The following is a 16,143-nucleotide window of genomic DNA, read 5'->3' as shown; positions in this document are numbered from 1 at the left end:
TGTTGTACGTATATTCCTAATGCACAAAACAGTATGACTGATGTGATTCAACACATGAAACAGCTACGAGACGAGATAGAGAAGAGTAGTACTGTTTCTGAGGGAACTGATGCCTTTTCATGGATTAAAAATGCTCTTGAAGGATCTTTTGGGGGGCTTCTCGATAATTTAGTTACTTGTTTTGCTTTAATTGTTACCGCCCTCCTCCTGGTGTATGTTTGTGTACGTATGATTATGATGCTTTGTAAGGTTATTGATTAAAATGCAGGATGTTTAATTTCCCAATGTATGCTATGCCTAGAAAGAGAAAAAGTTAATGGTAAGCTGTAGTCATTCCTCAACCCAGCAAAAGTCCAGGGGAAGTTATGGGTCGGATTCCTCTAGTGGTCCTCGTCTGACCAGCCTGGTGAAGATTTCCTCTCAATTTCTTGTAAGTTGCTGGGGTTAGAGAGGTATATGCAGTCCTACCTGAATTTATTTTCATTTACTCTTCTGCATCATTTAAGTATATACATTTATACATAAGAGCATTCATCTTTTTCTTTTTGGAGTTATCTTTGACTTATATTTATGATGTATTTTTCTTTGATTAAGGAAAGAAGGTTATGGTGGTGCGTCTTATGCATTATGAAATGTACCGTATGCATTATGCAATATTTTATACATTTTCAAATGTAATTTCAATATTAACAATGTTATTAACATTATTATATAACTGAGTATTAGGTTTCAGTAATAGATATAATTTTGGTCTCTTAACCATAGACTAAGATTATTTTGATGGTCATGATATACGTGCTTGATACTGAACTTTGGAACTTGTTATGTTTGATTTAGAAATAGCGCTTCTGTTTCTTAATGCAATGATGAGTTTGTTGATCACAATGTTCTTTGTATCTGTAGGGTTATAAAAAGGTTATGTCTCGCACCCATCTTTACTTCTCCTCTCATCACTCTCGTTAAACTTCCTCTTTTTCGGCTTCACTCTCTAGACTATTTGGGCTGCACCTTAAACTTTAAAGACTCAGACTCAAAACTTTATAAAGGTTTTTATTCAATTCAGATGGGATAATTAGTCATTACACATTGTTTTAATTAACTGTAGATGGTGTTTAATCTTTCATAAATGGATTGTTACTAAAACTATACTAATAATCCAACTTCAAAGGCGATTAATAAAAATAAATGTTTCATTTTCTAGGTGTGATTTACAGTTTCTATTCTTCTAACTCTTTTGAATAGATTTGCATATTCTTACAACCAAACCGTGTGATGTGGATTTGATCCTGCATCAAGTCTGTACTGTTTCAGGATGCAGAAATGAAGAAACAAGAAAAGTGATTGAAAGTCATTGTGCTCATACTGTATTTAGATGGCAGCTGTCTTGTAATAATTACTTATATATAAAGGCTTATTAAATGGTGAAAAATAAATATTTGCTCAACAATCATTGTGCAGTAATTTCATCTAATAATTCATGCAAAAAATGCACTCTAAAAACTGCTGGGTTGAAAACAATCGAATTTGAGAATTATTTTGGGTTATTTTGGCAACCCAGCACTGAGTCAAAAAAACTTCATGTACATGGAGGGCTCCTCTTCAAAGGGTTAGTTCACCAAAAAATGAAAACTATTAAATATTTAATATTCTCTTTGTCCTCCATTGCTAGTCTGGGAGACCAATATTTTCTTCTGAACATAAATGTTCGCTATCATATAATTTAAGATAGTTAAAAAATATCGGAATGGATTACTTCTACAATAACTCTGTATATATGAGTCTTGAAAATACTGATTCTAGACTCTCAATGGATTAACTAAAAATTATGAGACATTTTTAAATATATTCATTTGTGTTGTAAGGACAGACAAAAGTATTATAGGTTTGAAATGACTTGAGGGCAAGTTAAAGATTTTTTGTGTGAATTATTCCTTTAAGAAGGATGACCAAGAGTGATGACACAGACATCAATAGTTTTCATGAAATATGAGCATGTAATCACACTGTTGCATCAAAATGTGAAGTAAACAGGCAGGAGATAGGAGGTGCGTGGTTTTTCTTAACCTTTCACCGTTCGGGCACATTCGGCCAGAAGTGTGGCTTCCCCTTTAGCTCTTTTTGGAGTCCCCCTTGGGGATATTTTTGTAGTGGCAGTATGGTCCTCTCCGCACCCTTTTATTAGGTTCTATAATTTGGATCTTGTCAAGTGTGTTTGCCAGTGTAGGAATGGCAATGTAAGAGTGTCAAAGTGGCACCCGTGTTATCAGTTAGTGGATAAGCATGATTCTATGTGGGCTTCAGACAGGGCACCTCTTGCGTTATAGCTTTGCAGTGTCTCATTTCCTACTTAGAGAACATGGGTTATGCAAGTAAACCGAGACGTTTTTCCACTTGAGTGGGTTGGTAAACTTTTTTTTTTTTTTTGTTACGTGACGTGCATGCTCTCTTTCACGTCCGCATTCCTAACCCAGGCTGCTGGGTTATGATCAAGACCAATTTTGCATTTTTTAGAGTGAACGTTTTGTTGTAATTAAAAAGGAACAATAAATTCAAGGGTTAACAAGGTAATTAGAGCTAGAGACAGATGAGCTTAATCAGACACCATAGCAATCAAGTAAACAGGAAATTAATAAAGAAAATGTGAACAAAGGAACAATGATAAACTTCAAAATAAGTCCAAAAACACAAAATGAGGAACATTTGACAGTAATCAATCCACTATTGCTAGTTTTCCTTTCTTGTTACAATTTTAATTGTGTATGTGTAGTCATAATTTTATTGTAAATTCTACTTATATAAAATAAATAAATAAATAATAAAAGTATTATAATAAAAATACTTTTTCTCAAAGTTGTTTACAATAATCATGAGAGTTTTTGGGACCACAGTCTCACTGACTGCACAAGTACAAAAATGAAGCAGGCAGATCAGGAGGATCCTCAATGGTCCAGCAAAAACCTGAAGAAAACACACACAAATACAAACGCTCATATACACACAGCAAAGTGCATAGAGATTCAAAATAACATTCTGTCTGTTAGGAATTGAATATTCTTTGAGGTCTTATTGCATGCACACTATTTAGGAACTTCTTTTGATGCTTAAAACACTGTTTGGACAAGACCTGTGAGAAATACTGTAGATTAGTGTCATATATTTTATATATAAGTATACATTTCTAGTCATGGTTATCTCATTTACCTTAATTAAGAGAATTTGCTATGCCTATATGCTTCCAACAAAATGATTCCAGTTGCTAGATGATTGCATTAATGATTCCTTTCATGGAAAACACCAATTGATCACAATCTATTTGTCACTGGTGCAGTCTTAAGACTGAGAGTGACAAATAAACATTCAGACTAGACGAACAAATATAGTTTTACCTACCATGATTGTTGTGGATCTTAGTGAAGATTTAGAGATGCTTTCGAGTTTTTCTGAGATGATGTGTTGGAGTGTAATGAGTTAGCTGGTATGTGTAAGTAAACCAGCCTGATACAAATGCATTTTCTTATCTGAGGGGATTCTGTTAGATCTCTATTCTCCGTATGCTCCTCCTCCTTTGAAATAGAGCTATTTGAAACCTGTGGCTGGGAAACAGAATATCCCTAACAACATTCATCAATTTATCTAAAATCCTAAATAATAGATTTTAATATGTATGCAGATTTGTATTTATGTAGTTTTTAGTTTTGTATGTGAACACATATAGGAACTATGTCAATAAACAATCTTTAGAAAGCTGAATGAAATTAGAATATCATCAAAGTCAGTAAATGCTTTTGTTCTTGAAATGAAAACCAAACACAAAGTTTGCAAAGCAGGCAGAAATATTTTATTTGTTCAACCAGAAAACAAGATTTCTTTTCAAATGAATTTTACTGCATAAATGTAAGTTTTCTGGTCAAGTCAGACAGTGAGCATTTATGGGAAGGTTTCCTTCTCTGTTACAAGCATAACACTGATTCTCACTCACACAACGGAAGAGAGGAACATGAGCCGCGATCTTCTTAAATGCAGTCTGAAGATCTTTTCCAAGGTCATTCCCCCAGATATTCCTAAAGACGAAAGCTTTAATTCCATCATGTTCTTGCCATTTCCTCAGGGCTTCTAAGATGTTGTGGTTCCTTGATGCATTCAGACATGAGTCAACACAGGGAGAATTAAACGTATAGAAAACAGAACAGCCGTCTTTTATTTTATTCAAAAGATTGGTCATGGGTGAGTTGTCAGGAGGATTCAGCAATAGAGACTCTGAATGCAAATAGTATTGCTTCTTTCTACTAATTACAATCTTTTTAAGTCCTGCAGCGATGAGTTCTTCACCTTGGTAAAGTCCATTTGTTTCATCATTAATAGCATTTCTCACACTCTCTGCATTCTCTCGAGTCAGGAAGTTGTTCTGTTCAGGATAGAAGTCCGGTTGACACTGATCCTTTGGCACGTTGATGGCTACAGCATACTGACGAGGATGGCCATCTGTATCAACTCTCTTATAGCTGGAAAACAGTAAACAGGATCAAGTATTGCTAGAGACACACATCCATTAATCTATGACAGTTTGACCAATGGCTTCCTATTTCTCTGCTTCCTTTTTATTGCTCTATTCCAAATTTTTTACATTGCCCCCCTTTATTGAATGTCTATATACACTAACTTTGCCTACCGGCGTGTGGTTTGTGGTTGAGCTAGATAACATAGACAGCTCCAGTGGTGTAGATTGTTAAGTGTGTAATGCAGTTCTTTTGATGCGATCGACTAACTTTGAATCTGTCTTTTGCTGAACTCTTTCTTCTCCCTGTTCACTTCTCATATCACATCAGAAAGGCATTTATTTTAAATAAAAATAAAGGAAATAATCGAAATGTTGAAAATAAAATATTGGTTATTGTTAGGGCTAGGTGTATGGAGGGCTTTATTGTCCCAATAAGGTGGTATCCATTGAAAAAAATTCATAAAAATTATAATTTACACTCTAGTAGGCTACATTATTATTACGTACAGTTTTATAATGTACTAAAATACTAAGGTGCAGATATTTGCCACTATTTGCAATAAGTTGTATAAATAGCAGAACCTACTGCTATATTTACATAGTGTAAATTTTATATATTGTATTGTATTTTATTATTTAGTGCAAATAGCTACTGCCTAACTTGTTATGTAAGCTTTAAAGTGAACTTTAAATTCTTAATTTTTAATAGGTGCAGAAGACTGGCTTACTTCCGCTCAAAGAAGTTTATAATACGGGCGAGAGTACTGATGTCCACAGTGTCAACACTTTCTGTCCAGTTAGGAAGCAGAAAGAGCAGCAGGAGTCCACTCAGAAGTACTGCGAACTTCTAAAATCACAAAACACACACAGAAAAACTAATTAATTCATAGTTCATCAGAACAGAAATACTCCTCCTACCTCCTTCACAAAAACTACACGTCTCACAACACTGTCTAAATCTTTAATTTAAGTCTTTAATTTGACTAACCATGTTTGCTGTTCCAAATCTGTAAGTCCAGAGATGCTGTGTGAGTCTCCGCAGAAGAACGAGTGATATGAGTGAAAGAGGAAGTGAAAAGGATTTATTCTGAGTCTTGACCAGCCCTCTTCTTAAAAAAAAATATATATATATCAATTCCAAGAACACTGACTCACGCTATAGTTCACACATCCAGATGTCTGATTAAAACCTTCAAAATAGACATTGATGGTTCCCTAGATAGTTTTATTTAATAAACAAATTTACAAATCTATGTGAATTCACACTGTTAGGATAAAGTAATTATTTACATTATTTTAATGTCTCTTTAAAGTGTAAATGCCGCTAAGTGCATCAGCATGACATCATTTACTGTTTGCTCTGGTGAAGAAAACTTCAGCAAAAAACTCAACACTAAAATAACCTCCACTCAGAGTCAGGAAGAGAAAGCTTCTTAGTCTAATGATATTTTTTTATTTATTTATTTATTTTTTTGCTCTTTGTCTTTCTTGTATATAAGGGGTTTTCAAAGTCAAAGATAGTGGGCCTCCTATTTGACACAACATAACACAATGGTGCCTGGTCATTCAACCCTCCAACACCTCATTTTTATGATTTTTTAATATGGATGAAGGTTTTAGTTTTCTCAATTATCAATGTATTTATATAATGCAACAACAAAAACCTTGAAAGGGAAAAGAAATACATTAACCCTTGCATAGTCTAAAGCAATCTTCTTCTGCCAGCATCAATTCTAAAACACTCGCAGGACAGATAATGTGTCCATTCAAAAAATTGAAATCGATTAGTGAGCGCACACACCTAGTTTGTGGCTAGGATAATAGACTTGTGCATGCCCAATGTAGGACTCCTCCTCACTGTATTCAACTTTAACTTGATTAATCCATCAAAACTTTACTAGCAAGACAGCGGCTTGCCAGATAACAAGAAATGTTGGGCCAAGTGTGACAGATATCTTTTACATTTGGCCTGTATGGCATGGCTTAGCACATACGGGCTAAACTCACACTTTATATTTTTTCATGGCTTTAGATTTAGAGAGAACTTTGTCTTTGATGACTATCTGTTCTGAGGTGTTGGTTTAGATCACCACACAACTGAGAACTATATCTGGCTTGGCTATGGCACTGTGTGAAATGTTAACCTTTGAAACAGCCATCTTCTGGTCTTAATAATCACATTATGGTCCAGGGTCTGCTAGCAACAATAACTTAAGTTAAGAAACCCCTTATTTATAATCGTAAGGTCTTTTTAACTTCAGGGGTTTTCTTCAACTGGGTGCAGACTTTATGTCTCCCTTATCAAAACCCAAAAGGATTTATAAGATGCAGACATGTGGAACTAAAACCCAGACAAACAGAATCATAAAGCTCAAAATATAAACGTTAAATGTTTTGTGGAACTAGATGGAAAGCTACTGCATTATCTATTTCTATTTTTATATTGCTGCAGAAGTCTTCTAAGGTCTGCAGCAACCAGTTAAGGCCTTTGGAAAAGACTGTCTTGTGCTTTTGAGCACGTGGCAAGTTTACACGTGGCAGACATCAGAATTTCGATGCACCAGATACTATGTCTATTTTTGAAGAAATTGATAGCAAAATAACTGTTATAAACTGTTAAGTTTAACTGTTTAGAAGCAGATCTCTTAGAAGTGGTGAATGCCTCACTTCTTTCTGGGACATTTCCAAACTCCCTGAAAACTGCAGTTGTTAGGCCCCTCCTGAAAAAGAGCAATCTTGATAACACCATTTTGAGCAATTATAGACCAATATCGAATCTTCCTTTAATAGGCAAAATTATAGAAAAGGTAGTTTTTAAACAGCTGAACAAATACTTAAACTTAAATGAATACCTGGACAATTTTCCAGGTGGTGACAAAAAGATGTCTATCTCCATCGACTCTTTTATAGTTGGAAAACAGTAAACAGGATCAAGTGTTTTAGGTGACTAATGACACACTCCCAATTTTTTTAATTTCTGACCGTTTGACATGGTTTCTCTGTTTCCTGTTGCGACTTCCTCTCTGTTAACTTTTAATGAAAACAATAATTTTGAGATGTTATTTTTTTATAGAAAATGGAGACAGACTGACTTTTGTTCCAAGAAATCATTAATGATATGTGCGAGAGTATTGATGTTCACATATCGACACCAAAGCTTTCTGTCCAATCAGGAAGCAGAAAGAGCAGCAGGAGTCCACTCAGAAACACAGTGAACTTTTAAAATCACAAACCATGCACAAACGCATGCACAAAAACTTAATAAATTTATAAATTCAATGTACATAGTTCATCAAAAAAACTCTGACAATTCCTTGAACTCAAATGTTAAGAATGTTATTGATGATATTGCTTCAATAATAGTAAGTAAGAAAACAAATAGACAGAAATCAGTTTGGAGAAGATCAACAGCAGTTCAGACTATGAAAAGACAATGCAGAAAAGCAGAGCGGATGTGGCGGAAGATGAAACTTGAAATTCACTATAGCATCTATAAAGACAGCCTCCATGATTTTAATGTGAAACTAGTCACAGCTAAACAGAATTTCTTCTCAAACCTTATAAACAGTAACTTAAATAACACTCGTACTCTTTTTGCCACTGTTGAGAGACTGACAAACCCCCCAAGTCAGATTCCCAGTGAAATGCTCTCAGACAGCAAATGCAATGAGTTTGCTTCTTTCTTTTCTGAGAAGATCATCAATATCAGGAAGGCGATTAGCACATCCTCAAGTAATGCAGAGGTAAGACAGATTCGGCCGCAATATCAAAAAGATACTATGTCTTTTTACTATATACCAGAAAGACTCGGAGAAGATATTGTGAATCGTTCAGCATCTGCAAACTCAGACAAGTGCAAGCACAGGTCCTTTATACTTCTATTTTTAGAACATGATTGGACAATTGAGAAGGTAATAAGTAACGCTAACAATTGAGTCTTGCCGGCAGAATTTATGCTAAAGCTTTCATATCTCAGTGCTGTGTTTGACACTGTCGATTATAACATACTACTAGAGAGACTGGAAAACTGGGTCTGGCTTTCTGGGATGGTACTCAAATGGTTCAGGTCAAACTTAGAAGGAAGAGGCTATTATGTGAGTCTAGGAGAGCATAAGTCTAACTGGATGTCCAAGACATGCGAAGTCCCACAAGGCTCAATTCTTGCACCACTCTTGTTTAGCCAGTATATGCTCCCAGTAAGTCAAATAATGAGATGAACCTAATTGCCAATCACAGCTATGCTGATGATTTAGCCAGATTTACCTAGCCTTAACTCCAAATACAGACCCATTGACTCCCTCTGCCAATGTATTGATGAAATTATTAGTTGGATGTGCCATAACTTTCTTCAGTTAAACAAAGGTTTGGGTATCGAAAACCGGTTCCATTTTAGAACTGGTTCCAAATTTCCAAGAACCGCGTATTCGATAAGACATGTGCATTTTGATTCTGCTTATCGATTCCTGCGTTTGCATTTCAATTTGATTAAAAATGAATAAGTGCAGGAACGGAAAGAATTTGCGCCCATTTGTTTTGTTCTCGAACTGTTCTGTGTATTTCCACTGTAGAAAAAGTTGTTCCGAGCCAAAACTGACTTCTTTCTTATTTGTTGACCAATATACAGAAAACTACATCAATATATAATCATAAACAAAGCCATTTTTGTCTTACGTGAACATAAACAGATGAAGAATAAAACACACATGTACAGTATTTTTGCTTAAAGATACAACAGGCTAATAAATGAAATTACAGGCTAATTAATGAAAGTGCGCTGCCTGTCATTAATGTTAATCAAAGAACAAAAGAAAATCATTCACTGATCTTGACTGAATATATTCAATAACTTTAATCGATTAATCTTTATTTCATTTATAAAAAGAAAACTAAGCAGTATTTTTAAACTTTTAATTACCTACCTGAAATTTTGTTTAGTTGTAATTATTTATGATATTGCTAATTGATTTGTTTGTTCCTATACTGACTGTTTTCTTGTCTTTAACACTTTAATATTTGAAAATTATGTTAATCTTACTGTGTTATTCAGCTGTATTTGACTTATTTTTTTTTTTTATATTGGATTTTTTATCATATTGGAATCGAAACTAGGAATTGATAAGATTCGGAATCGATAAGTAGAATCGAAATTCAAACGATACCCAACCCTAGTTAAACAAGGAACAAATTGCAGTCATTGCATTTGGAAACAAAGATGAAGTTTTTAAGGTGAATTCATACCTTGACTCTAGGGGTCTAAAAATCAAGTCAGGAATCTTGGTGTGATTCTGGAGACAGACCTTATTTTAGCAGTCATGTCAAAGCAGTAACTAAATCAGCATACTATCATCTAAAAAACATTGGAAGAATAAAATGTTTTGTTTCCAGTCAAGACTTGGAGAAACTTGTTCATGCCTGTATCACCAGCAGGGTGGACTATTGTAAAGGCTCCACACCGGCCTTCCCAAAAAGACCATTAGACAGCTGCATCTCATCCAGAACACTGCTGCCAGGATTCTGACTAGAACCAGAAAATCTGAGCATATCACACCAGTCCTCAGGTCCTTACACTGGCTTCCAGTTACATTTAGGATTGATTTTAAAGTACTTTTACTCATATATAAGTCACTAAATGACCTAGGACCGAAATATATTGCAGATATGCTCACTGAATATAAACCCAACAGACCACTCAGATCATTAGGATCGAGTCAGTTAGAAATAAAAAGGGTTCACACAAAACAAGGGGAGTCCGCCTTTAGTTACTTTGCCGCCCGCAGTTGGACTCAGCTTTCTAGAAGAGATAAGATGTGCATAAACATTAGTCCCAAAACTCATCTTTTTAGCTGTGCATTTATTGAATGAGCACTGTGCGATGTCTGAACTGATTGCACTGTTTTTTTTACATATTCACTGTATTTTATGTCAAATCATTTTATATTTTTACATTTTTTAAATTAATTTTAAATAAGTAATTTTTAAATAATTGTCAAAGTTTTTAAATTGCTTGTTTTATTTTTGTAATTATTTTTCTTCATGATTTTTACTTTCTTTTATGTACAGCACTTAGAAAATTACCATTGTGTACGAAATGTGCTATATAAATAAACTTGCCTTGCCTTGCCTTATGAAGTATAAATATACTTAAGTATTTTTAATAAACTGAACTTGTCAAAGTCACATTTATATAAATAATAATATTACACATTTATAATAAATAATGTGACAGAATACAGAGAACAAATGATTGAAATCACTCTTTTTTGGCACTGAACTGGTTTTCAAAGATAATGCCTCAAAGAAATGTGTCTGGAGAGTAAGAATTCTAATTCATAATCATGTAATTAATTTCATAATCCAATGTACAGTATGCTGGGCAAAAAGAGTTTTATGAAAGTTGCGAGTCATTTTTATAGTTTTATGAGCTGCAAGTCATTCAATAACAGCCCAATGTTTAATCAGTGAAGTGAGTAAAGTAAGTTCATTTTTACCACATTACCTCATTTCATTCACAACGGTAATTCAAAGAGCTTTATATAAAAAAGATTAAACTTGAAATGTTTTAAAAATAAACAAGAACATGCACTGACATGCATTATGTAAAAGTAAAAATAAATAAAACAGATGATGCTTACAAATGCATTTATTTTTCCAAGCAGCGTTTATGGAAGCATTACAAATATTGTTATCCAAGCATAAACCAATGAGCAATTTAATACAAAGAGTATTGAAAAACATTGTGGTCCAACCCATATGGTCATAATGGCTTTAATTTACTGGTACTTTTTTTCATAAAATAGCAATTTTGAATGAACATTTTTGCTCTCCTGTCAGAATTTATATGTGTAAGAAATATAGGTCGACTTTATGAAAGAAAAAGCAAAAGGCAACATATGAAAGACTCCAATTGAGCAATGAAGCATACCTTCAAAAGACTTAGCATCTTACTAGCACATCAGGTAATCTAAAGCATTTCTGTCACACAAGAAACTCAAGTGAGAAAGTGAGACCTCAAACATCGGTTATCCACTATATTTGAACCTGGTTCTCCACAAAAGATACAACCTCGTCTGTTACAGCGGTAAAGTGGCACACGATCAGCAATCTTCTGTAGTTCCTCACGCAGAATTATTTTGCTTTGGTCAATATTATAGATATATGTGTAAACAAATGCTTTAATTCCCTGGTATGCCCTTAATTCATCAAGACCTGGTATAATATTATTATTAACACGATCATTAAGACATCTGTTTATACAGGGAGAGTTTAAGGTGTAGAAAACCACACATCCATCATTGGTTTTATTCATTAAGTGTGTCAGAGGAGAATTGTTTGGAGGATTCATCAGTAAATCCTCTGAATGTGCACGTCTATGAACTCCTGCAGCGATGAGTTCAGTGCCTCTGTAGACATACTTGCAGTCACGATTTATGTTAGGTCTAACGTCTTCTGATTTATCATTCCGCAGAAAGTTTCTTGCTGATGGATAGAAACCACTTCGACACTGCACCTTTGGGACATTTAAGGCCACTGCATACTGGCCACTACTGGTTGCATAACTGGTTGAAAAAAAGAAAAGAATGATCAACATTTACAAAAGCAAAATTATTGAGAAATCAAACATGTATGCTGGGACTGTGTGCAACCGTGCAAACTTTAATGGTAAGAATAAAAAATAAATGTGGGTCATTGTGATAACATTTTATCTGTCTATAATGCAAGTGTACAAAAATGTATTTGTGCTAGGAACACATTTTAGGAATGAATACCTATTAATCCTTGTGAGATTATAATATACTAATTTGTGGCTACATAATGCATACACTAATGTTGACAAATACAGTCTTACTGTAACAGTGTTAATTTATTCAGCATTATGAAAACGTACCTTCGATGAAAAAATGTTTGAATCCTGGAAAGGGTATTAATGTCCACATTTTCATTCACCACACTCTGAATACAAGAAAGTAGAATAATCCCGAGGAGGACCCTCATACACACAGTGAAAACCTTAAATGAGCAAAAACATATAAAAAATCAACAGTCATAATTTTCCTCCATGTAGCAGCATAGTCACTGTCTGTATTGTGTCGTTCTCATTCTCCTCTGTCACTTCTACTGTCCTGTCAATTGCTATCACTAAAATTATTAAAAGAGAGTAAAATGAAAATTTAATGTGGACTAACAATTAATTGTAATGCTGCTTACCATGCTGACTGTCGTAGATTCTGGAGAAGATGCAGTGCACTGAGCTGCTCAGAGTTGATGTGTGAATCTGCTCTGGAGCGAGAGATGTGAACTGGTGAAGCAAACGCATCACATTTATACTGCCCTTCTATCTCCACCCAGTGACCATTTCACCCTGGTGACTTTAACATCCCATTTTCAGGTTAGAAATAAAGCAACTTATTCTCTCTTAAATGGTTTTTGTTTCCACACTCTTATGGCTTTCTCTTAGATTCCAAAGAATAAAGGATGTTCCTACAACATCCTTCAACATCTACTACTCTATCTGTATTTACAAACAGATGCACATGATATTTTTCAGCATGATCGGTTTAGCCTTGTGCATGCAGCAAGTGTGATCAATTTTTCAATGTGTTGCAGCATCTTGCGGGCTGTTTGACATTCAGCTCTGTTTATTCAAATGTCCTGGCAGGTTTTTTTAACCCGTTATTAGAGTCATGTGTGACCACAGATGAGAAGAGACATACAGCGCAAGCATTCAGTCACATTCAGCTTCTGTGTCAAAGGGTCAAATGAGTGAAAAAACACGTCTCTTTCACTGAATGTGTGAGCAAGGTTGCAGAAGCAGCCACTATTTGTTCTGTTGCAAGGGTTTTTAAGAAAAAAAACAGTAGCTATAAATCTGTTATTGGTTTACTCTAGCAAAAATTGCTGTGTTATCAAGCATGGAATATTACATTTTATGCATATTTTATTTGCAAATTTGAATGTTAACTGCAATTAAAACTATACACCAATTTTTTTTTTCTTCTAACATTTCAAGATTACTTTTAATGCTGAATCACTTACTGAACATTCTCAAAGATCTCTACAATACTCATGAGTTATTAGGTTCACAGTCTGATTGACTGAACAAGTGCAAAAATGAAGCAGGCCGATCAGGATGATCCTCTGTGGTACAGTAAAACCCTGAAGCAAACACACACAAAACAAACACTCATATTCAAAGTATACACAGATTTATTTTGTCTGTTAAAAAAATAAGTATTTTAAGACCACTTTTTCAACGAGACCAGTTTTCCAAACAAGAAGAACAGTATGCAATGCACTATAGGCTTTTAATCTTTATACATTAACCTTTATACTTTATATCTTTATAAATGTGCCTACTAAATTGTTGGTGATGTGTTAAGTCTATTTCACACATCTGTTTAGGTTGAAGTTCATTTCAAATTAGGTTTGGAATGCACTTCGAACCTGTTTATCAACAGACTTTTAGCACACTATGATTCTTCACAAACTTGACCAACTTTCTTCTTCAGCACCTTCACACTTAGTTCACACTTAAAAATTGACTCCTTTAGCTCTGTATAGACTGAAATATCAAATAATAGTCAGAAACATCTATCTTTTAGTAGAGCAATTTATTGAATGTTTTGATAAAATATATATAAAGAAATTAAATTAAATTATTATTTTTTTGATTATCATGTTTCATACACCAGGCTTTTATATGGCTCATATATTATGATAATAAGAATACGGGGGTCGTATTCAAGAATGAAAACAGCAAAATTTTATTCAGAAGCCCAAACTGAGCAAAAATATACAATTTGTGTAGATTCTGGAGTTTACCCTATCAAAATCATAAAATTCTGATGACTGTAATGTCAGTTAATGAGATTAAAGCTGCAATATGTGATTTTTGTAATTGACCACAAGAGGGCGCATTTCCAACAATAACAAAGGCGAAGCTTGATGACGCTATGAAGCAGGTGACGATGGGAGATGTCGTTTTTAATGCGTTTTCACCATAGCAATGTATCTAAATTGGATAAACGAATCATTATCACAGATGAGGTAATTTATTCGTTTTTGTATTACCTGTATATCTGATCATATTATTTTATGCAATACCCCTCTCTCCCGGGTCCTCTCTGGCGCTCCTCGCACTCGCTCCGAGTGGGGCTCGAACCCAGGTCTTCGGCATGGGAGGCGGACGCACTAACAAGGAGGCTAAATGGCTACAGCCACTAACGTCTGTCTCTAGTGCGTTTACCTGCACAGCACTACTCGCTGGCCTCCGTTACATTTATTATCCCGTTACAACTTACAGCTATTTGTTAAATGATTTGTTGGGTTAATGCTGTGCAGTGGTACGTGTTTATGGTTAATGCCGTGTTGTTTAACGTGCTCAAACCAATCGTTCTAAAAGTAAATTTGAACGAACATTTGCAAGTAATGACTAAATATATACATCTTGAGAAATGATTCAAATGATTCGCGATCCCCAAACTGACTCAAATGATTTGCGAACCCGCTCTGAACTCCCGAACTGACTCAAGTGATTCGCGATCCCGCTACGAACTCCCGAACTGATTCAAATTATTTGCGAACCCGCTCCGAACTCCCAAACTGACTCAAATGATTCGCGATCCCGCTCCGAACTCTGACATATATTCAGATATAAAATTAACTAATTAAAAAAATTAATTATTAATTATCGATTTTCAAATATTGCACCTGTCAAACATAGTCTATTTTGTTGTCAATACTGTTGACGGTGTCCTTTATCAGAAGGCTTTATATTTATGCTCAACATGAAGTATAGATATTTTTGTCATGAAGACAAAAGCTTTTTCTTTCAGCGGTCTCCCTCTACATCACCTACAGTAGCAGCAGCGCGCCAGCACCGCGTCAGGCATGATTCTGGTGTGTAAAGACACAGAAAACCACAGCCGCCCCACAGCAGAACTGCCACGCTCACGACACGCAGCCAGTGTGTCACCGGACTGAGACAGGAGGAAAAGTTAGGTAAAAATTTATTATCTATCTATCAATAAATGAAGCTTTAATGAAAGCACAGACTTTGAGATGATAAATGACTAACGTTACAGTGGTTTAGTCTACTACGTGATACGTTACCCACTTTTAAAAAGCGTGAGGATACGTAACAACTTCGTTTTGTGTCAGAACTTTCACACTTTCATTCATAAATTCTCCCCGTTTGTGTTTGAAAAGCGACAGGGATCAGGGAATTGCAGAAATGGAAGGTGTTCAGTACCGTCGCTCCCTACACGCAGAGTACGCACTCTGCGTAGGGCACCAACTCCCAGAGGGGGCACCATCCCAGTTGCTCAAAAAAAAAAAACTTTCTCCATTCTCCCATCCACGCTCGCGACCGCTCGCACCTCATATTTGAGGCTGAATGTTCATGATTGATGAATGAACATCTATGCCTGGGTAGAGTACATCAGCAATCCAGCGAAGAGAAAAGGAAAGTAAAAGCAAAAAAAAATAAATTTAAAAATAAATTAAAAAAAACATACATAAAGTTAGCTTGACGTTGGACGTTGGACGGGTCTCAAATTTAGGGACCGTCTCTAAAGTTACATGCGATATTGGTATACACTTTTCTAACGTCAGTAGCATTTGAGGAGAATGACTAACAGTCATAAAAA

At 35.1% G+C, this 16,143-nt stretch overlaps 1 protein-coding gene across 1 annotated transcript; it reads right to left on the bottom strand.

The window, feature by feature from the left end:
* Positions 1-3,821: 3,821 nt before the first annotated feature.
* On the bottom strand, positions 3,822-5,570 carry LOC127972980 (uncharacterized). Its single transcript, XM_052577026.1, has 3 exons — positions 5,487-5,570; positions 5,227-5,345; positions 3,822-4,502 (listed from the first exon to the last, which is right to left on the bottom strand). The coding sequence occupies exons 1-3, from the start codon at positions 5,487-5,489 to the stop codon at positions 3,908-3,910; spliced, it is 717 nt and encodes a 238-aa protein (XP_052432986.1). The 5' UTR covers positions 5,490-5,570; the 3' UTR covers positions 3,822-3,907.
* Positions 5,571-16,143: the final 10,573 nt, after the last annotated feature.

Source organism: Carassius gibelio, chromosome B15, assembly GCF_023724105.1.
Source record: "Carassius gibelio isolate Cgi1373 ecotype wild population from Czech Republic chromosome B15, carGib1.2-hapl.c, whole genome shotgun sequence".
NCBI classification, from domain to species: domain Eukaryota; kingdom Metazoa; phylum Chordata; class Actinopteri; order Cypriniformes; family Cyprinidae; genus Carassius; species Carassius gibelio.
The sequence above is the reverse complement of the archived record's forward strand: the minus strand, read 5'-3'. Positions and strand labels throughout refer to the sequence as shown.